At 37.4% G+C, this 21,942-nt stretch overlaps 1 protein-coding gene across 3 annotated transcripts; it reads right to left on the minus strand.

The window, feature by feature from the left end:
• Window positions 1-243: 243 nt before the first annotated feature.
• Window positions 244-13,570, minus strand: dnajc19 (DnaJ (Hsp40) homolog, subfamily C, member 19). 3 transcript variants are annotated; one of them, XM_060834110.1, is made up of 6 exons: window positions 13,458-13,570; window positions 4,463-4,514; window positions 3,095-3,168; window positions 1,068-1,144; window positions 503-573; window positions 244-418 (listed from the first exon to the last, which is right to left on the minus strand). In XM_060834110.1, the coding sequence occupies exons 1-6, from the start codon at window positions 13,458-13,460 to the stop codon at window positions 348-350; spliced, it is 348 nt and encodes a 115-aa protein (XP_060690093.1). In that variant the 5' UTR covers window positions 13,461-13,570; the 3' UTR covers window positions 244-347. The 3 variants fall into 3 exon arrangements, with proteins under 3 accessions (XP_060690093.1, XP_060690094.1, XP_060690095.1); XM_060834111.1 differs by having other exon boundaries at window positions 244-437; XM_060834112.1 differs by lacking the exon at window positions 4,463-4,514.
• Between the last annotated feature and the right edge of the window lie 8,372 nt (window positions 13,571-21,942).

Below are 21,942 nucleotides of genomic sequence, written 5' to 3' on the forward strand. Positions count from 1 at the left end.
TTCTTAGGAGGTTTCATGCTGAGGACTTGCCTCTTATTTTGAAAGAATTGTTAATCCTAAAACCCCAGTTCCTCCAAATTTCCCTTCAACAAACAGTCTGTTTGTTGCCCTCTGCAGCCTTCAGGATAGCCCCACGTGAAGAGAAAAGCACTTCTGATCAGTACCTCTGTTGTTCTCATGAAGTGAATCCTAATTCTAAAAGTCATCCTTCAATGTACAAAAATATTACTAAATATCAGAGGATTTAAATGTAGGTTCTTTATTACATGATTAAATTAGCCTATTAGCACACCATAAACCATAATATATCCTCACTGCTGTGATAGTTCAACTGTCTTCATGCAAAATCATTTTTTGTTCTGAGAATCCAGTAAATCCTTAGCTTCATTGATTTTAGATGCAAGGTAAGGAGATCCACCTGTCAAACAAACCATTTTCTTCATTTTAAAATGAAAGCTACAATCCAGCGCATTTAATAGGCATTTTGAATAACTGAACTCACCTTTGTCTGGGTGATTGAGCACCATGATCCTTCTATGTGCTTCTCGAATCTTAACTTTATTAGCTGTAGGGCTATTAGACAGAAACTTTAAACCAAAAGTACTTTTCATAGGATAAAGTTTAACATGCAAAATTAACCAAAGGCCAATTATTCGATGCCACCTGACTCATTAATCAAACAAACATTGAGTAGTCTACTTACTCCTATAAAATGATCCAATTAAACATTGCATTAGAAACAAAAAATGCTGGAAATCTCAATGTACGCATTGGATTATCTTTTATTGTTTCCTAAGTTGACCTTGCCAACAATGTGCATATGTAAATAGAAATTTTATTACTTCAATTTGGACCAGTGTAGAGCACAAAGATTCCAAGACATTGAGATTTAAATAATTAAGAATTATTGTATAATTCAGCATATAGAGCAGAGTGACCCACGGTTTACATGGTAAAAATTCATTTATTCATCTTGGAAGTCATTTTAGTTGTGGGTTTAAAATGTAATTATGACTATTAGTTGTGTAATATAAAGGTTTTCATTGCAAATTAAAATGTTGTTTTACCTCACTCCCAAAATAAGAGCTGCTTCTCTCTTAGTCATTTTAGCCTCAAATCCACCCCTGTAGTATCCACTGAAAGCCTGAAAAGACAATTAGTTTTTTTTGCAAGATTGTCCCATTTTACAGAGACACTGTTTTTGAAATACGATCCAAGAATTTCTAGCAACTGAATCCAAGAAGTCAAACTATCCAAAGCTACAACAACAAAATAATTCCAAAATATATTTGTGGAACAATCAACATTAGGCATTTGATTTTATGCTGTTGTAAAGCAGTTTTAACACAAAGTTCACCTCTGAACTTGCAGTGTGGAAATATACTCCAGATACAATAGGTCACCTTTTCAGTGGAGGTCATAGATTAATTCAACATTGTAATAATATGCTTCAACTTGAATTTTTAATGTAGGTTTGACTTGAGGTAGATAAAACAGACATGTCCAAATGTATTGATTATCAGAAGGGAAAGAATTACAAGCATGGATCAGCCAAGTATAAGGATTTTAATAGTAGCAATGAAAGATGTTAAGCACATCTAAGTTTATATGGTGCATGAGATATGATTGTTATATTTCTAATACATTAAAGCTCTGGAAGTGAGATGCGTTGAAGTAACTGTAGTGCATTGCTGTTTGAATATAAACACTGTAATCACAGTGCACCCAATACTGAATGTTGGGGAGGGGGGTGAATATTAAATCCAGTGCCAGGTCTGGTACTGATCAAATACTTCCAATCAAGAATTAAAACAAACTCAATGGAGGTGGTGGCAGCTATACAAACCCATATCCTCAACAATAGAAGAGTCTAGCATGTTAGTGCAAAAGATAAGGCTGAAACATTTGCAGCAATCTTCAACCAGAAGTGACAAGTGGGTAATCCATCTCAACGGCCGAAAGTGGTCCTTAACATCATAGATGCCAGTCTCCAGCCAACTTGATTCACTCCACCTAATAGGAAATAGTTGGAGGTACTCGACACTGCAGAAGCTATGGGCCCTGACAACATTCTGCCACAGTACTTGTGCTCCAGAACTTGCTGCTCCCCTAGCCAAGCTATCCCAGTACCTCTACAACTACCTGATAATTTGGAAAATTGCCCAAGTATATTTTGTACAAAGCACAAATCCAACCTGACCATTTACTGCCCTCAATCTACTCTCGATCATTGTATAATAATAGATAACACTTAATTACATCAGGCAGCTCCTGCTAAGCAACAGTCCACTCACTCACTGACACACAGTTTGGGTTCCATGATGGTCATAACTCCTGACCTAATTACAGCAGTGGTTCAAACAAAAAGAGCTGAATTCCCGAGGTGAAAGCGATAGTTCTTGACGTCAAAATCCTGGAATTCCCTCTAAGGGCAATGTGGGTTGCCTACACCACATGGACTGCAGTGGTTCAAGGTGGCAGCTCACCTTCTCAAGGACAACTAGTAACATAATAAACGCTGGCTAGCAACCACCCACATTCTGTAAGTTAAAAAAAAGCAAAGTTGCCCTGATGTGAAAGGATGTTGTGAATATCCAGAGAAAAGCTAAATGTATGTTTCCACTTTTTCTAGCTTAAGATAAGAGATTATGGAATCAATGAGGATTTCAGGGATTGAGACACTTGCTATAGAGTATCTAGTCTCTGTCCTGCACTGAGATCCATGGTTTTAAATTTGTTAATCTTGTGAAGCTCCCAGAGCAATCCTTATAGATTTTGACCAAGACCATAATTTAGTGTAAATTTATAAAAACTGCCTGCTATGCATTTAGCAGCAACCTGAAATAACACATTTGTTTCTCTGATTGTACAGAAAAGTTTGATCGAGATTTTTAACCTTGGTCCCAGAAGTAAAGAAAATGTTTGTAAAATATAGTTGATGCATGAAAAGAAAATATGTTAAGCCATTTAAAAAACAGAACTATTTTAAAAATTTCTCATTTCTTATTGAATATTAACGAAAGAAAAACCAGCTTAGGAAAACACTTAGCAAAATGAAATTTTGCATTCAATAAGCTAGAAAACAGAAACTAACCGACTTGGGCAGGCTTTGAATAGTTTGTTTCAAAGCAGGTTCCACATGCTTCATAGCCTTAACAACATAGCGGCCTAAGAAGGAAGAACAAACACACTAAAAAAGAAAAACAACATATAAAAGGTATATCTTAGTTGTAGGAGTCCTCCATCATATTCGCTGGCTGCTTAAGAGGATAAGCATTAACTAGAAATGTCACCTGTTTGGAGTTTTGTTTTGTAATCCCAAGAATATATAGACATGTGTCTAATTTCACTTTTGTATTACCTAAGAAATACACACTGGGGGGTGAATAGTGAGAGTGTGTAAGGTGTTAAGTAGGGGTAGAATAATTTAAAAATAATGGGGAACATGGATAACAGCCTACATTCCCAAGGAAACAGACTAGGCACCTCAATTGAATTGTGATAAGGAATAAAGGGTGCCTCTCACGAGTAGCATTAGGCCAGAACTACACACCTATTGTATTGTAGCTGCAATGACTTCAGCTCGTGAGTATGTTTAAATAAAAAAAATGTCAAGAGGTCACGAAAGAATGATGTAGCACCAATGAGTATGTGAATGGAGGAGTTAAGTCAGGTCCAAGTCCACGTTTGGGTTAAACAGGTTTCCATAAACTTTGCAATGTAAAGTAAATTAAGGGGGCACCTGAACAGATGTTATAAAGGCATTCAACCATCCAGATGACGCGGGTAAGAATAACAAATGTGTAGGTACTCTACACGTCACACCAACCAGATGAAGATTCCTGGCACAGGCTAGCAGGGTTAAGTGTAGGTGAGAGTCATAACGTTCTACCCACAGCTTAGTGGATAATTTCATCATGATTATAGTTAGTTAGCTTCTGCTCAGATGCTATAACATATTAAAATATTGCTTATAATGAATACAGTCTATTGGTTATGGTGATTATACAAGTGGAGTTGAATAATTTGGAACTTAGGTGCGAAATAGCTCACTAGACAGAATCCCATTAGCACAACAAAAAAAAAGTGAGAATTGAAGATCTGAATTAAGTTTCATGTTGAGACGAATATTCAGTGTTTCTTTACTTAAAAATTAAAACTGCATTGTACATACTGCCTCCCTGTCTCCAACTGCACGTGGCCAGCAGGGTTTCATCTGATTCCCTTTTCATCCCAAGCGGCCTTGGAATAACCATCATATATAATAAGAAGTGGTAAAGTGCACAAATTTAGCAACTTCACATTCACATAGGACTCATATTTCTATTCATGCTAAGCTGACAACATAGCTTTAGAATAAAAGTGTGTAACTGCAAACATACAAGTTACATAAATAAAAAAAGAAAACACAAGCATACAAAATGCTCTATTATGAAAGGTTAAGTTGTATTTCAGTACAAACCTGCAAATGCTGCAGCAGCAACTGTCAGACCAACCGCTATCATAGTGGTTGCCTGGATGTTGTAAAAGAGCACGTTATTACACATATTTTAAACAAACTTTGAATTTATATTTTAAAAAGCAAAACTAGTGAAGCATTCATTTCATTTGGCAAAGAAGTTTCTATACTTCTACGACCCCTTGCATGAAGTGTTTTCGAATTTCACTCCTGAAAGATTTGTGAATGAAGATAAATTCTCTCTTTCTACCCTATGTTACTCCATTGAAAACTTCAATTAAAAGTCACTCCTTATCTTTTAAATTTCAGAGAATGTAACTGTTTAGTAAGTTCTCCTATATTAGCCCATGGAATACAAGAATTACAGTGGTAATTTGTACTGCACTCAAGACCAAAATACTCTTAAGGTATGGTGCCTAGAATTGCTGACAGAATTCAGATATAATTTAACCAGGGCTTCATTTACCAGAAACAAAATTGCGACCAAATCTCTTTTTAGTCCTCCACATATAAAAAACAAGATTCATTAGGTGTGTGAATTATTTTCTGTACCTGTTCATTATAAATTTATGAACTCCAATGAAGGTCCAAAGAGCAGGTGAGGAGTTTAAATTTAAGTACGTAAATGTGGAATAAAAACAATAATGGCTATGAAACTCCCTGATTGTCAAAACAACATTTGGTTTAATGTTATTTAAGGAAATAAAGCTGGTGTCCTTGTCTGGTCTGTTCTATGCATGATTCCAGATCCACAAGAACGTGGTTGGCTTCTAAATGCCTTTGGAAGTATTGATAGGTTTGCAATGTAGACAGTCTGGAAGAACACAGCAAACCAGGCAGCAGACATTGGAGAAGTCAAGGTTTCAAGTCTAACCGTTCCAGCCTCCTGCTTGTTTTGATAGACATAACCTAGCTTGCAAATCGAAGACAAATAGAATCACTGGACCACCTAGTAGTGACCCAGACACACACAGCGTCTACAGAGTCAACTGGGCATTCTCAATAATATTTGAGGACATGTCAAAATTGGGCCAGCAGACTCAGACTGGGTTCATAATTGTCAGTCAATGCCCAGATTTCTCCATTAACATTCCGGCGTATATCCTATTCCAATGGCTGGTGAGGCACACCAGAAGGATGCAGCGGAGTGGTATACAGTAAAAAAGAGAGTGAGGAAAGAATTCTCAACATTAATTCCTGATATGATTAAGTCTTGAGGTACAAGATCAACAGTGAACAAATAAAAAAAACTTATTTGATTGCCACATAATGCCTTCTCTCAGCTGACAAATCAGTACTCCTTCACATCCATAATCACTTGGAAGAAGCAAAAGGGTCACGAGATGATAAAAATACACATTGGATGTTGATTGATTTTAAAATCAACACCCATCACCAAACTGGGTTGGTACTGTTATCACTTAATGTGGTGTAAAGAATGAGGAACAGGTGATGGATATATTAAGGGTCAATTGGGTATAATTGGCTATATAAGTATGAGAAGCTGGTAATCAGTGAGGTGAGAGAGTGACATGAATTGCAAAAAAAGTTCTCCAAGTGTGGATTTAAACTGTTTAAAGGTTATCTTCTGGTGTGTAATATTGGTAGCAGAGGATGGTGAAGTCAAAATGACATTTTGCAGTATGTTTACCCATTCCTGTTTTTTCAAACTATGAGCCCTATGACCAGTGAAAGGATGAAATGGTGATGTGGACCCAAATTACTACTTTTAAAAAACAAACAAATAGGTAACAAAGTCTGACCATAGTAATTTTATTATAATACTGAAGCAGAATAAGAGGCAAAGTATATTTTCCCCCCAGAATTGAAGAATGATCATTTAAACACAAAGGTTTGGACAGATTATTAACTTTCATTACTTTTGATTAAAACTTAATCAAAGTGATTTATTAACTGTTTACAAGATGTAATGAGATTGACAAATTTAGAAAGACTAAGAATAATACCATGAAAAAGAGTACATGCTGACATACAATAGGCCATATAAAAGATGCAGAAATTTAATTTGGAAACTCATCTGTGCTGGCATTTAAGTTGTTGGACTATGCCAAAATTAAGAATTAACTGACTTTATTTCTAGTTTTAACAGGAGTTAAATTTGTGGATAAACATACACTGCTACAACAAACACTGGAGACCTAAAATTCCCAGGAAAGCATTATTTTCCAGTAGCATTCGTAGTACAAAGGGGAAAGTCGGTGATAAAACAGAAGATGGAGGTCAGATTAATAAATTTGTGAAACCATCTAGATACAGGTCATGGGTGACAACATAAAACTACAACTAATAGGAATGAAAACAGACTACTGATAATTTTGGAGGAGCAAAGAGAAGTTGGAATTTGCAATAAGACAGTGAACTCTGGAAGTACTTAGGGTGTGGTCAATGCTTCAGATGCAAGTCAAAGTACCATTATGGCATGAACAATCCTAAATCCTCATGTTTGAAAGTAAGTCTTAAATGGAAATTGAAGGTACAGGTCAAAGACAGGGCACTATATTGCTCAAAAGTAGTTTCACCCAGTGAAGAATGTATTAGTGCCAAGGTCATTTAATTGTGCAGTTTTAGCTATTGAATGCAAGTCCAGTGTATGGATAATCTGGCTAAAATGCTATCAAGACTCAAAGAAAGCATATTTGAAACTGGATATGGAAAATGACAGTCATTTATTGAAAAGTGTGTAAAGTGCATTTTCACAAAGTCAGGAGAGTTTTATTGTAACATAACCTTTTTATTAAATGTTATTGATAGAAATTTAGACAACAATTCAATTTTGTTGAAATCAGATTTGCCCATTCACCTTTAAGAGTTAAAACATTTAGTAAAAGATGCAAGAATAAGGGATAGACAGTATGATAAACTTATAAGTGACACGAGATGTTTGTTTTAAAAAAAACTAAAGAATGCCTCACAGCCAACAAGACTGCCCTTAAAAAGATTTCAATGAGGGAGTTGCTGTGCACCTAAAGTCATGTGATAAAGGAAAACCTTTTCATTTTGTAGACTTGGCAAACCAGATTTTGTCAGATACAATAATACAATGAAAAGGATAAAATAATTATTGATAAATTAATGGAAATGGTGATAAGAAATGGATCTGGACCACTGACCATCAAGGGGATTTCTTATTGATGAATTTAGAGATGTGCATGAATATGGCAGCAGAAAACCTTTTAGCAATCAAGTCTGCGAAAGAAACCATTAACAGATAAAATGGCTCATAAAAATTCAGCACATCAGCCAATCTTTAAGTTATCGTCTGCTCTAACATGGACTATACATGCAAAGAATGTGTTACAGCTGGGTATACTTCATCCAGATCAGTTTTTGGTAGGAATCCCAAAGTTCCACCAGTAAAAAGTGATCAAGCTTTAACTTAGGAAAATGCTACAACGAGGTCTTCATACTCAGTATTTGAGGCCACTACATTCAGGCAGAAAGACATTTTTAAAACTCAAGTTTCAAGGAATTTATTAAGCCTTGAGATATAAAAGGTAATTAAAATCAAGGAGATTTAGTTTCTTATGGGAGAGGGATTTAAAGACAAAAGCAAGCATAGTAGCATGAGGTTTTGAAGAAGAAAATGGGGGACCAAGATATATGAATAGATTCAACAGGAACAGAAAAAGCAAGTGTGAAAGTTTTCTTGGCCCTGTTAACAACAAGTGTTTTGGAGTATAGATCAATTGATATTAAAGCTTCATTTTTGTAGCAACATCACCACGAGAGGGAAATGCTTCTTTGTCCTCCAAGAGATACTGTCCCATTCTTGAAGTTAAACATGCAATGGCCTAAATGATGCCTCAAATTTGATACTTCTCAGTAAGATCTGCCCTGCCTTCAGTTAAACGCAGACCCTGCCATGTCATACTGACAGCATGTGGGCAAGCTTTCAATCACTTTTTTTGTGGGGTGGGAGCATTGAATTTGAAAACGTTCTCACAAGTGAACTTAAATAAAAATTCAAATTGGAATTCAGATTTCAGGTAATTTTAAGTACTTTGGACTGGAAATCAGATGGAACAGATCAAGTGTCACTTAGCAAGGTAGGATCTCACAAAAAAAACCACACAGCAGCTTATAAAACTGAAGTGGGGGCAGTTGTGAAGATTAATTTGCCAGCTGAATTGGCTGGAATAGTTGTGCACCAGCATTAAAAAAGTCCCAAGGTGTAAGATATTATTTGGGTAAATAAAACATTTGAAATAAAGCTTAGTTTTGAAACTTCAATCATTGGAAGATGTCAGGAACATAAACCTTGGAAGAAATTCTATAAATTTAGCAGCAATACTCATCACATTGATAAGTCAGTATGGGATGACATATGTAAAATGTAAGTGAACAAAGATGGAGGATCAACATTGCAGTTTTAAAACTGCTGCTGCAGAATGGAAGAATCTTCAAACTGAAATGGGTGGATAGCAGCAGTCAGCTATGATTGTTTTACAAGGAAAGAGATTAAGAAACATAGGACATACACAGGAAAGAGTGCTTTTAACTTTAATGGGCAAAGAACACAAGGGGCTATCTTGTGAATTTGTATTTGCTCTATACATTTATATTTATAGATTTTTAAAAAATCTGAAAAAGGAGTTTGATGGAATGAGGGAACAGGTGATACACATTAAAGTTAATTGTGTGATTTGATTGTATAAATTCAGGGGGGTGGGTAGTAATGAATGGGATGACCATATACAAGTGATTGTGAACCTAATGGAATGTTGACATTTATTGCTAGGAGAATGCAATGTAAGTAGTAGATATGTTTTTGTACAGGGTATTCAGTGAAGACTCATTTAGAGTGCTGTATGCAGTTTTGATCTTCATAAAAAGGATGAAAGTGTGAGAGAAGGTTCATTCAACCAATTATGGAATGGGGTACAAGGAAAGGTTGAACTGGCTGGCCCTACATCCAGGGAAATATTTTTCTAACAAGAGGTGATGTTACTGAAAGAAACATTGAGGGGTCTTGACAAGGTGGATGCTGAAAGAACATCTTCTGTTGAGGAGGGAAGATACTATTTTTAAACTCTGTCCCCTAGTTTTGAAGGGGTAAGAAATAAGAACGATGAGAATTTATTTCTGAAGGTCATAAGTCTTTGCACGGTTTCTCAGAATTCAGGGGAAGCATAGCCAATGAATATTTTTAAGGCACAGGTAGACTATTTATAACAAACAAGGGTATGCAGGGTAGTTTGGAAGGCAGTGTTGAGAATAAAATCAGCTCAGCCATGACCTTAATAAATGATAAGTGAAGGGGCGGAATAATATCTTGTTCATAGGATGTGGCTGTGTCTAGATTCACCAGCCAATACAAACTTTCACTGCCCACCCTGTCAAGCCTCTTCAAAACTTTGTCTTTTGATGTCCTGTCCAGCTATCTGTAATCGTGTTTACCTACCCCTTTCATGTCTTTCTAGGCTCCATCTCCTCCTATCCCTGACCTTACCACATCAACTTCAGCAAAACTACCACTTACTACTAACTGTCAATTCTGAAGAAGAGTCAGAGTAAAAGATGAACAGCATAGAAACAGACCCTTCTGTACAACCCATCCATGCTGACCAGATATCCCAACCCAATCTAGTCCCATCTGCCAGCACCTAGCCCATATCCGTCCAAACTCTTCCTATTCATATACTTATCCAAATGCCTCTTAAAATGTTGCAATTGTACCAGGCTCCATTACTTCCTCTGGCAGCTCATTCCATACAAGTACAACCCTCTGCGTGAAAACGTTGCTTCTTAGGTCTCTTTTATATCTTTCCGCTCTCACCCTAAACCTATGCCCTCTAGTTCCAGACTCCCTGGCACCAGGGAAAAGACTTTGCCTGTTTACCCTATCCATGCCCCTCAATTTTGTAAACCTCTGTAAGGTCATCTCTCAGCCTCCGACGCTCCAGAGAAAACAGCCCCAGCCTATTCAGCCTCTCCCTATGGCTTAAACTCTCCAACCCTGGCAACATCCTTCTAAATCTTTTCTGACCCCTTTCAAGTTTCACATCATCTTTCCGATAGGAAGGAGACCAGAATTGCACGCGATATTCCAACAGTGACCTAACCAATGTCCTGTACAGCCGCAACACGACCTCCCAACTCCTGTACTCAACACTCTGACCAATAAAGGAAAGCATACCAAATGCTTTCTTCACTATCCTATCTACCTGCGACTCCACTTTCAAAGGAGCTATGAACCTGCACTCCAAGGTCTCTTTGTTCAGCAGCACACAATAGGACCTTACCATTAAGTGTGTAAATCCTGCTAAGATTTACTTTCCCAAACTGCAGCACCTCGCATTTATCCGAATTAACTCCATCTGCCACTTCTCAGCCCATTGGCCCATCTGGTCCAGATCCTATTGTAATCGGAGGTAACCCTCTTCGCTGTCCACTACACCTCCAATTTTGGTGTCATCTGCAAACTTACCAACTGTACCTCATATGCTTGCATCCAAATCATTTATGTAAGTGACAAAAAGGAGAGGAGCCAGCATCGATCCTTGTGGTACTCCACTGGTCACAGGCCCTCCACCACCTAATCAGTCTCCCATAGAGAATCTTGTCAAACGCCTTACTGAAGTCTATACAGATCACATCTACCAAGCTGCCCTCAATCCTCTGTTACTACTTCAAAAAACTCAATCAAGTTTGAGAGACATGATTTCCCACACACAAAGCTATGCTGACCATCCCTAATCAGTCCTTGCCTTTTCAAATATATGTACATTCTGTCCTAAGGATTCCCTCCAACAACTTGCGCACCACCGAGGTCAGGCTCACTGGTCGATAGTTCCCTGGCTTGTCCTTACCACCCTTCTTAAACAGTGACACCATGTTTGCCATCCTCCAGTCTTCTGGCACCTCACTGTGACTATCGATGATACAAATATCTCAGCAAGAGGCCCAGCAATCACTTCTCTAGCTTCCCACAGAGTTCTCAGGTACACATGATCAGGTCTTGGGGATTTATCCACTTTTACCTCTCAAGACATCCAGCACTTCCTCCTCTGTAATCTGGACATTTTGCAAGATGTCATCATCTATTTCTCTACAATCTATATCGTCTATATCCTTTTCCACAGTAAATACTGATGCAAAATACTTAGTATCTCCCCCAATTTCTGCAGCTCCACACAAAGGCCACCTTGCTGATCTTTGAGGAGCCCCATCATCTCCCGTGTTACCTTTTTGTCCTTAATGTATTTGTCAAAACCCTTTGGATTCACTTAATTCCATTTGCCAAAACTATCTCATGTCCGCTTTTTGCCCTCCTGATTTCCTTCTTAAGTATACTCCTACTTCCTTTATACTCTAAGGATTCACGATCTATCCTGTCTATACCTTACATATGCTTCCTTTTTTTTTCTTAACCAATCCCTCAATTTCTTTAGTCATCCAGCATTCCCTATACCTAACAGCCTTTCCTTTCACCCTGACAGGAATATACTTTCTCTGGATGTTCGTTATCTCATTTCTGAAGGCTTCCCATTTTCCAGCCGTCCCTTTACCTACGAATAGCTGCCCCCAATCAGCTTTCGAAAAAGTTCTTGCCTAATACCGTCAAAATTTGCCTTTCTCCAGTTTAGACCTTCAACTTTTAGATCTGGTCTATCCTTTTCCATCACTATTTTAAATCTGATAGAATTATGGTCACTGGCCCCAAAGTGCTCCCCCACTGACACTTCACTCACCTGCCCTGACTTATTTCTCAAGAGTAGGTCAAGTATTGCACCTCCTCTAGTCAGTACATCCACATACTGAATCAGAAAATTGTCTTGTACGCACTTAACAAATACCTCTCCATCTAAACCGTTAACACTATGGCAGTCCCAGTTTCTGTTTGGAAAATTAAAATCCCCTACCATAACCACCCTATTATTTTTACAGATAGATCTCCTTACAAGTTTGTTTCTCAATTTCTCTCTGACTGACTATCAGGGGGTGTATAATACAATCCCAATAAGGTGATCATTCCTTTCTTATTTCTCAGTTCCACCCAAATAATTTCCCTGGATGTATTTGCAGGAATATCTTCCCTCAGCACAGCTATCCCACATCAAAAATGTCACTCCCCTTCCTCTCTTGCCTCCCTTTCTATTCTTCCTGTAGGAATTGTATCCTGGAACATTAAGCTGCCAGTCCTACCCATGCCTGAGCCATGTTTCTATAATTGCTATGATATCCTAGTCCCAAGTCCCTAACCATGCCCGGAGTTCATCTGCCTTCCCTGTTAGGCCCCTTGCATTGAAATAAATGCAGTTTAATTTATTAGTCTGACCTTGTCCCTGACTGTTTGACTCATCTCTGTTCTCAAATGACTTAAAACATTAACTCTGCTTTCTTCTCATAGATGCTGTTAGGCCTGCTGAATTTCTCCAACAATTTGTTTTTGTTTCAGATCTTCAGAATCCAAAGTTTTGTTTTATGTCATAGTGTTGCGTGCCAGACTTCAAATCATACAACACAGAAATAGACCTGTCAGTCCAATACATCTACACTCACCAAACATCCCAATCTGACTCAAGTCCCATGAGCTAACATTTGGCCCACAATGCCCCAAAGCCTTCCTATTCATAAACCCATCCAGATTCCTTTTAAGTGTTTAGTTGTACCAACTTCCACCACTTACTCTGGCAACTCATTCCATACACGCACCATACTCTACATGTGGTAGTTAACCCCCAGGCCTTTTTAAAATCTTTCCTCTCTTACCTTAATGCTATGCCCTCCAGTTTTGGACTCTTCCCATCTTAGGAAAAAGATCTTGGTTGTGTCCCTCATGGCTCAGTCACATCGCCCCGCTAGCCTCATTATAAATGGTTCACTAATGAATCTGCTCGTACAAGTGTCGTGAAAGGCACAAGATGATTAAAACCTGAAGCTGTTTTAAAAACACTCTCAGTTCTTCGCACTGAGTGTGTAATCTGCTTCTCTAAAGAGAGACAGCCTTTCAGATTTAAACCATTCAACAACTTACCATTTTTAATCGCGAAATATAAACATTAGCTATGTGCTAACGTCCTTTACTAATTAGTCGTTGCATCCCAACTGAAAAACACACGTGACCAACACAACCGGTCGCCAACGTTGCCGTACATCAGTATTACTGTCGTAAAATGTCCGCCGTTGACGTGCAGATTGTCACCCTATCCTGATTGGTGGGATGTCCTTTTGCGTGAGTGGATAAGTTTCGGCCCCTCCCCCGCCCCCGCCCCTTCACGTGCGGGGCGCGTCGCTTTCAAACCGGCGGCTACATGTCACTTGTTGGAGGCCGCAGATGTGAAGTCCACAGTGACATGTCCTGGTAACGAAATTAGGTGCTTATAAAATGGCATTGCCTACCTTAATTTTGTGTTAAAGGGAAAAAAAACATCAAATTTCTATTTAAATATGTGACTTTAATAGGATCTGCGCAATTCAGAGCTTATCTTATGAAAATTAATATACTGGAGAACCTCAGCAGGTCTGTCAGTATCTATGGAGAGAGAAATAGAGGTATCATTTGTAGCAATTATTCTTTTTTGAAACTTCTTTTTACTGTGGAGAGCTTGTGTGAAAGGGAAATGACAAGTGTACAGGGGGATTGGAGTCTATTTTCAGTATCTTGGATTACCTTCTGTGAAAACATAGCAATTTTAGATCCTCCAGTAAACTCCAGGTGAGGTGAGAGTGACAGCCCTTGACATCAAGGCTGCATCCGACTGAACATGGCGTGAAAGAGCCCCATCAAAACTGGAATCAATGGGTATCGGGTTTGGTTGGCATCATACCTAACACATTGGGAGATGGTCATGGATTTTGGTGGTCAGTCATTCACTTCCAGGACATTTTTGCAGGAGTTCCTCAGGATAGCGTCTTGGCCCAACCATCTTCAGCTGCTTCATCAATAACCTTCCCTCCATCATAAGGTCAGAAGTGGGAATGTGCACTGATGGATTGCACATTTGTGACTCCTCAGATGCTGAAGCAGTTCATGTTCAAATGCAACAAGATCTTGACAATATGACATCACCAGTAAGAGACAATCTAATCACTGCTCCTTGATATTCAATGGTGTTGTCATCACTGAATCCTCTACTATCAACATCCTGGGAGTTACCATTGACCAGAATTTCAATTGGACTCACCATACAAACATAGTTTCTACCAGAAATACTATGGCGAATAACTCGTGTCCCATCTCCCCAAAGCTTGTCCATCATCGATCAGTCACAAGTCAGGTGTGTGATGAAATACTCCCCACTTGCCTGGGAAGTGCAGCTCCAACAACTCTCAAGAATCTTGACACTATTCAGGACAAAGCAGCCCACTTGATTGGCCCATATCCACAACTGTGCACTCCTTCACTACCAATACTCAGTGTGTCCTATTTGCAAGATGCACTACAGAAATTCATCAAAAATCCTCAGGCAGCACATTCCAAACCTACAACCACTTCCATCTAGAAGGACAAGGGCAGAAGATGCAAAAGTACCACCATCTGCAAGTTCCGCTCCAAGCCATTCACCATCTGAACTTGGAAATGTATTGCCATTCTTTCATTCTTTCTGTGTCCAAATACAGGAATTATTTCCATTGTGGGTCACCCCACTGCAGGTGGACTGCAGCGGTTCAAGAAAGCAGCTTACCATCACCTTCTCAAAAGCAACTACAAATAGGCAATAAATGTAAGCCAACCAGCGATTCCACGAATGAATTTTTAAAAAGCTACTTTCCTTGTACAAAACCACTTTAAGCTCTTTTCTGTCAAGACCATGGAATGCTTTGGCAAGGACCTATACAAATTCAAAGGGAAATTCTTCCTCATTATTATGAATTACTACTGTCTGCATTGAGATGCCAAGCTACAAATTGGTTCAACTCTGAAGCTGTCATAACTTCCCTAAAGAAGGCATTCTTGACACATGGCATTCCTGACATTGTCATCACTGAGGATGGGCCACAACTTACCCCTAAGTCGTTAAAATCTTTTGCAGAATTGTATGAGTCTGTTCACAAATTTGTTGAGACAGAGGGGTAACTTTAAACAGCACAGTTGTTTCACTGAAAGGGTGATAATTAAGAAAAATAAATTGCAGTTGTAATTGACATCACTGCCACAGTGCATGGATGCCACAAGGCACAGCTAGAGAAAAAAGAAACCAAAGGACCAAGAGACAAAACTTTTGAGTGGAGAGCCACTGAAATCATGTACCCAATCATTTAAGACAAGTATTGGATAATTTAAGCAAGTGAACAAGTTTTCCATTAAAGCCGTGAAAAGTGGGAAAATCCTCCATTGTAGTTGCAAAAGGAAGGAAAAGCTAGCCAGGGCAGTTAAAAAGTATGCAAGATTGGCCATTACTGCAGAATGGGAACTTTGAAAGAAATCATAATTAACCATGTTAGGTAGTCATAGCATCAGAAATAGTTTGCCAGCTTCAGTTTCAGAGATGGACTGAAGTGAACACAAGATTGGACATCCTGAAGAATCCTTGAGATGTGGACTACTTATTAACTGGATACTAAGTCAGAAGCTGAACAAGTAGATATATTTTTGTGTATAACTGGAAGTATAGCAGTTAATGCTATTGTTTGCTGAGAGGTAAAAGAAGGAAGAGGCGCATTCAGAGAATTGCTAAAAGCTATTTATGATTACACCTACTACAGAACTAATGATACTCTTGAAAGAGCAAGTTCTAGCAGAAAAATACAAGTATCTATGGAGAGATGCGAGTATGGTGATTTAAAGTCAGAAATCATATGAAACCAAATTGTTGAAGGTATTATTAATGATTATTTGTCTGATCTTTGTTAGATGCGTTGCAGTACATAAAACCTGACTTTGGAGAATCTCATCCAGCTGGTGAGTGAAGCAAAGGTCTGGATGCATTACAGTTCAATTCCAAGGGAAGAAGATCAAATTTGGTACAGGAGATTTTCTGAATCAATTCAATTTTAAGGTACAGAACTGCAAAGGCACAGGGGATATTATAGTGGTAAAACAAATTCATTGTTCCACAGCATCGGCAAGGACATTTAGTGTGGTGTTTATCCTATCACACATCACACACACTAAAAGTCTTTGCCGATGTTGTGGAACAATGAATTTCTCACTGGCATGAACTGTGTCTAGCTATTAAAACTGGAGGCTTTTATTGTAAAAATTTCAGAAAATGTATTGAAAGAGGGCAAAACCACAGAAAAGCAAATGACCAGTGAATTATTCACACAAGAGGTAAATGAGGTAGAACACTAATAGAAGACAAATCAAAAGGGGAAAACAGCAAACCAAATCATCATTTTGACAATCACGAATTCTCAAATGTTAACAGATCACAAGTCTTGTTTGTCAAAACTGTTTGTAACTAACAAAGTTAAGCTATATGATCGAACGGGAATTGCAATTAATGCTAAAAGTACTTTTTAAAATTCATATAGGCATGTAGGTGTCATTGGTTGGGCTAGCATTTGTTGTCCATCCTTGGTTGCACTTGAAAAGTTACCGGTGAGCTACCATCTTCAACCGCTGCAGATCATTTAATGTACGTATTCCACAATATTGTTGGGAAGGTTGTTCCAGACTTTTCATTTAGTGACACTGAAAGACTGACAATACAACACCAAGTCAGAATGGTGATTGACTTGGAGAGGAGCTTGCAGGTGATGATATTCCCATGTACAGTATTTGCTGTTGTTCTCCTAGATAGTAGTGGCTATAGGTTTGGGAGTTCCTGTCTAATGAGCCTTTGTTTGCTACAAGTAGCTCTCCAACATAGGGAACTGGAATACTGGAAATTATATATATATAATAAAACACAACTGCAGCTGCTGGGAATCTGAAACAAAAACAGAAATTGCGAAATTCGGCAAGTCTGCCAGTATGCATGGACAGAAAACAGAGTTAACATTTTGAGTCCAGTGACACTTCTTCAGAACTGATAAAAATAGGAAAAGGTGGTATATAAACTGAAAATAAGTGGGCATGAGGTAGAGAGGATTGAGTGGATAAGTGGAGTTGGAGCCCAGAAAAAGGGATGGATGATAACCTCATGGATGATAATATGTCAAGGAGAAAGAAAAGCTGATAATAAGGACTATTAGTAGATGAAAATGAATTGGCTGTGCTAAAAGCAACCCATGTCATGACAGGACCTGAGGTGGGTGCTTAAAAGATATAGGAGAAGCTGTTTAGGTTCTAAAATTATTGAACTCGACATTGAGTCTTGAAGGCTGCAGGGTCCCCAAGTGGAAAATGAAATGCTATTCTTCCAGCTTGCACTGATCCTTCCAGGATCACTGCAGCAGACGCAAGACAGAAATGTTGATAAAAGCTATATGTACTTCATAATCAGGAATACTCACACTTGAATAGAAAGTAATGTATTGATCTCAAACTCATTCCAAAAAATGGAAGAAGTACAAGCTAAAGAGTTCCTTTGAAATACAAATTTCCAGTTGTTCAATTAGGAAGATTAAAAACCGAACACAGTGTTACCCTGAGATTAGAATAGTGCTGGAAAAGGACAGCAGCAACATCCAAGGAGCAGGAAAATCAATGTTTCAGGCAAAAACTCTTCATCAGGAAATCTGCAGTACCCACTTTCGCCACAGTGTTACCCTGGAACAAGCTGCAAAACCACAATGCCTTTATATATGCAGAAAACTACCACATCCCTTAATGAAGTGGATGAACCAATTTGCAGAAATTACAAGAATGTGAATTGTTGACCTGGTTACAAAACCAAAATTGCAGCATTCCAGGCATGGTTAAAGTAACCATGCATTTAGATGAAGGTTCAAAAAGGCACGTGTGCAGTTAATGTCACTTTGCATCATGGGGCAGCCAATTATCCAAGCATAGGCGTGTACATGTCCCTTTTTGTTCTCTCTGGTCAGCGAGAGCATATAATATGCATTACTGTCTTGGCATTAAGAGCTTTGGTCCCAAATGTCTCAATGGCTTGTGAAGTGGGAGGAGGTGTGAGAGATGTCTCCTAGTCTGGCTGGAGGAATCCTGGAGCAAAGAAATTCATGACCATTGTTGCATTCACAGTTGGGTTAGCCAATTTTTGTGAGCATTTCCTTCATAAAGTTGAGGGGGGCACATACACTGATTCGGATTGAATGCTTTAGACAGACTCACAGTGAGACTAAAGTCATAACACAAAACTGGCTTGATTGGGAAAATGCTTTTCAATTGCATTATATTTAAGTAAATTTTAGATAAGGCAAATTTAGTTTTAGAATCATTTTTTTCCAGAATTGATAAGTGAGGTACTATCACATCTGTTCCCTCTTTTACTGATCATTCAGTAGGGATTCCACATGCTAAGACGTTATGGAACTAATGTAATATGCATCTGGTGCATTGAGAATCGATACACCTGATCATTCAAATTGAAAAACTATACCCATTTTAACTCCTGAGGTTTAAAAAAAACCTAATCTTTCTATTTCATTTATATGGAAGTCTGTTTAAGTGTAATAATAATAATGCAATTTTTGTTTAAGTGTTCTGGTTTTGCGAGCTGTGTACACAATCTGTATTTAAAAAGTAGATTCATTGCTTCCATTCTCACCTTTGCAAATGCAAATCTGTCATTAACATCTCATTATTTACTTCCTACCTCAGTCTAGCCAGTGTAAATGTCACTTCATTTGTATTACAGGGCATAGTGGGATTTCTTTTGAAATGAGTTATTTTAATTGTGATCATATCTGTTTAATAGACTGTGTTAAAGTAGGTTTCAACTTAATTTTCCATACCTCTAGGAAGACATGCAGAATAGTATTGTGCTAAACTACAAACAATCATTTCAGATTAAAAATTTGTTAAATTTTCTGTATTGAAATTATTTTAACTGAATATTTAATGACAGAATATGTTAGAGTAATTAGTACCAGTGGTAGTTACTACTACAATTTGCACCAGGATTTTTGTTCAAAGATCCATTATAGATCAGGACACCATTGGTTATTGAAGAAAATACTGTAGACAGTATATTATTAGGTGATGCTCAGACCTACAGTAGAGATCATGATGCAGTACAATCAGGGAAATTTGTAATGAAATATACCTACTGTACACCTGGCCAAATGCAGTCCACCACATTAAAGGTATATGTCAAATCGTACAATTAGTAACTTAACATTCATATATATTTTGGGGCGAGTCAGTTTAAGTAGGTTCTGTAAAGCCAAGTATGTACTTGTGTAGATTAATTTAGGCAACCTACAATTAAGAAACAACTAATATTTACCAAGTTTAATACAAATTAACTTCCCTGTGTACTTCTTACTCATTGTTATAGGAAATGTGAACATCTGTACCTTTTGTTTTTGTACAATGCCGTGTTTCACAAATAAGCTTTACATGCCTATCTTCTATAAATCTCTTAAAATTTTCATTTGGAATACTAGCTTTAAGCACTATATGATATCACAAAAAACATTTTGTTTCATTTAATCAAACTAAAATGCAATAAATTAAAGTATTTGTTGAAATAATAGAATTTTACAATTCATTTTACAATTCACTCAACTTTGCACCAAATTATATAAATCATTTATTAATAGATCATTGTTAAATCTTAATCATACAGTATTTTAATGTCCACAATAATGGGAAAAGTCAAATTGTACCACAATTACTTAAGACACAAGGGAAAAGTCAGTTTTAATGATAAATCTCTCCGAAGAGAGAAGCAGCCAAGCTGCAGAGTTTGAATAAGATTGAGAAAACCAACTGTGTGCAGAAATTAGAGCTTCACCCCTGAATCATATGGAATTACAGTGCAGGATGCATGTGCCATGCCTACACAATAAAGCCCAGAGGAAGCAGCTATTTCTGTTGGTTTTATTAAACCAACCAAGCAATTTAATTCTTTTGTTCAGGAGAGTTCTACTTCATTGATTAACAAAAGCAGGGATATAATTTTTTCAGCCTTTTTGAAAAGCCTGAAATGTCAAGCCTTTTAAAGCAGATTATTCTGCCTCTGTGGAGTGAATGCAGCCAGAGTAACCTTTTGTCTACAATTAAATATTCTAGCATAAATATAAAAGAAAATCAGAGATGGGGAAGATTGACTCACGAGAGATTGGAGAGGTAGATTCGCACAGTGATAGTGGAAGCAGCCTGGCTCTAATTAAATATGCCACTGAGTCTCAAAGCATTTGCTTCAGCAGCAGAGAGGAGAAGCTGCCATAGATTCGAAGGAAGAAATATATCACATCATCTGTCTGTCCACAGTTTCCTTTGGGCATCTAAAGGTATTTCTGAATTTTTATTTTCATAACTGCACTGTTAATTTATAAAATGAAAGGTGAAGTCCATTGGGTGCTAAGATAATATCTTGAAGTTATGTTGACCTGTTTGTAAATCATTTTCTCATGAGGAGAAATAGTAGTTTAGAACCATAGTCATATTTTTATGAAAACGTGGACTTCCAGCATTAGACTTGAGAAAATTATTTTCTTTAGAATTTACAGAATGATAAAAATTGGGGCTCCATAACATTTGTGATAAGAGAACGCCTATGTTATTAATAGGACTGTTTGAATTGAAGGTTTCTTGGATTGCTTTAGCCAATCTTGACACAAAATTAGAAAACACATTTTCTATTTAACTGCAGATCTTGAGTTTCAAGTAAACTTAGAATAATTCTGCACTGAATATACCTACTTGAATATATAGAAATTGAAACAAATGATGATGGATGAAAGGAAATTGGGTGTTTTGAATACGTGAAGTTTCTAATTATGAAATAAATGATCAATGATCAACAAAAATGTTTTTACGGTTGCAAGTCATGCAGTACTTTTTGAAACGAGAAAAGCATTTCTTTTAATGGTTATTTAGGAGGTGCTTGATTTCGCATCAATTCCACCAACAAATTAATACAATCCAAAGGTAAAGTTTTATGTCTGTAGATAACATTTTCAGAATATTTACATTGTCTCTAATCTGAGTTTATATTACTTGGTATTGTAACCTTTTAGACTTGCATAATTATATTAAATTCTAACAAAGGTATTTAACATTTAAAATGACGTTTCAGAAATTGTTTCTGAATAAGTGTAGCTTTGCAAATGTTTGTATTTTACAGCATAATCAGTGAAGTTTCTAGATTTTGTTTGAAATAGTATTTTTACTGTATTAACCTGCAAAATTTTGTCAGAGCATTTTGAGGAACTCCAATACTAGTGAGATTTTCATAAACAGGTAGCTATTTTTATGAATTACTTTGTACTGTTAACCTATCTCACATTTTTGTCATTTTTTGTTTGCTGCCTCCTCCCACCCGTGATAATTCCAATGAACGTGGACTTTTTTTGGAAAATACTTCTAATTCTCTGGTCTTTTTGGTCCAATTGAGATATGAATCATTTTCTCTGGTACATGGTTTCAACATTTATCTTTTCCTTCACAACTATTTTGTAATATGTAAATTTTTCCTTTCCTTCCAGAGTGAATATGCAGT

The sequence above is a fragment of the Hemiscyllium ocellatum genome, chromosome 13, assembly GCF_020745735.1.
Source record: "Hemiscyllium ocellatum isolate sHemOce1 chromosome 13, sHemOce1.pat.X.cur, whole genome shotgun sequence".
Lineage (NCBI taxonomy): Eukaryota > Metazoa > Chordata > Chondrichthyes > Orectolobiformes > Hemiscylliidae > Hemiscyllium > Hemiscyllium ocellatum.

What these genes read in the sequence shown, in the direction of transcription:
- dnajc19 (XM_060834110.1), bottom strand. An exon ending in TGCTGCTGCAGCATTTGCAG is followed by an intron (nt 3,169 to 4,462) that starts GTTTGTACTGAA and finishes CTTCCTTCTTAG; the next exon opens with GCCGCTATGTTGTTAAGGCT. An exon ending in GCTCAATCACCCAGACAAAG is followed by an intron (nt 419 to 502) that starts GTGAGTTCAGTT and finishes TTTGTTTGACAG; the next exon opens with GTGGATCTCCTTACCTTGCA.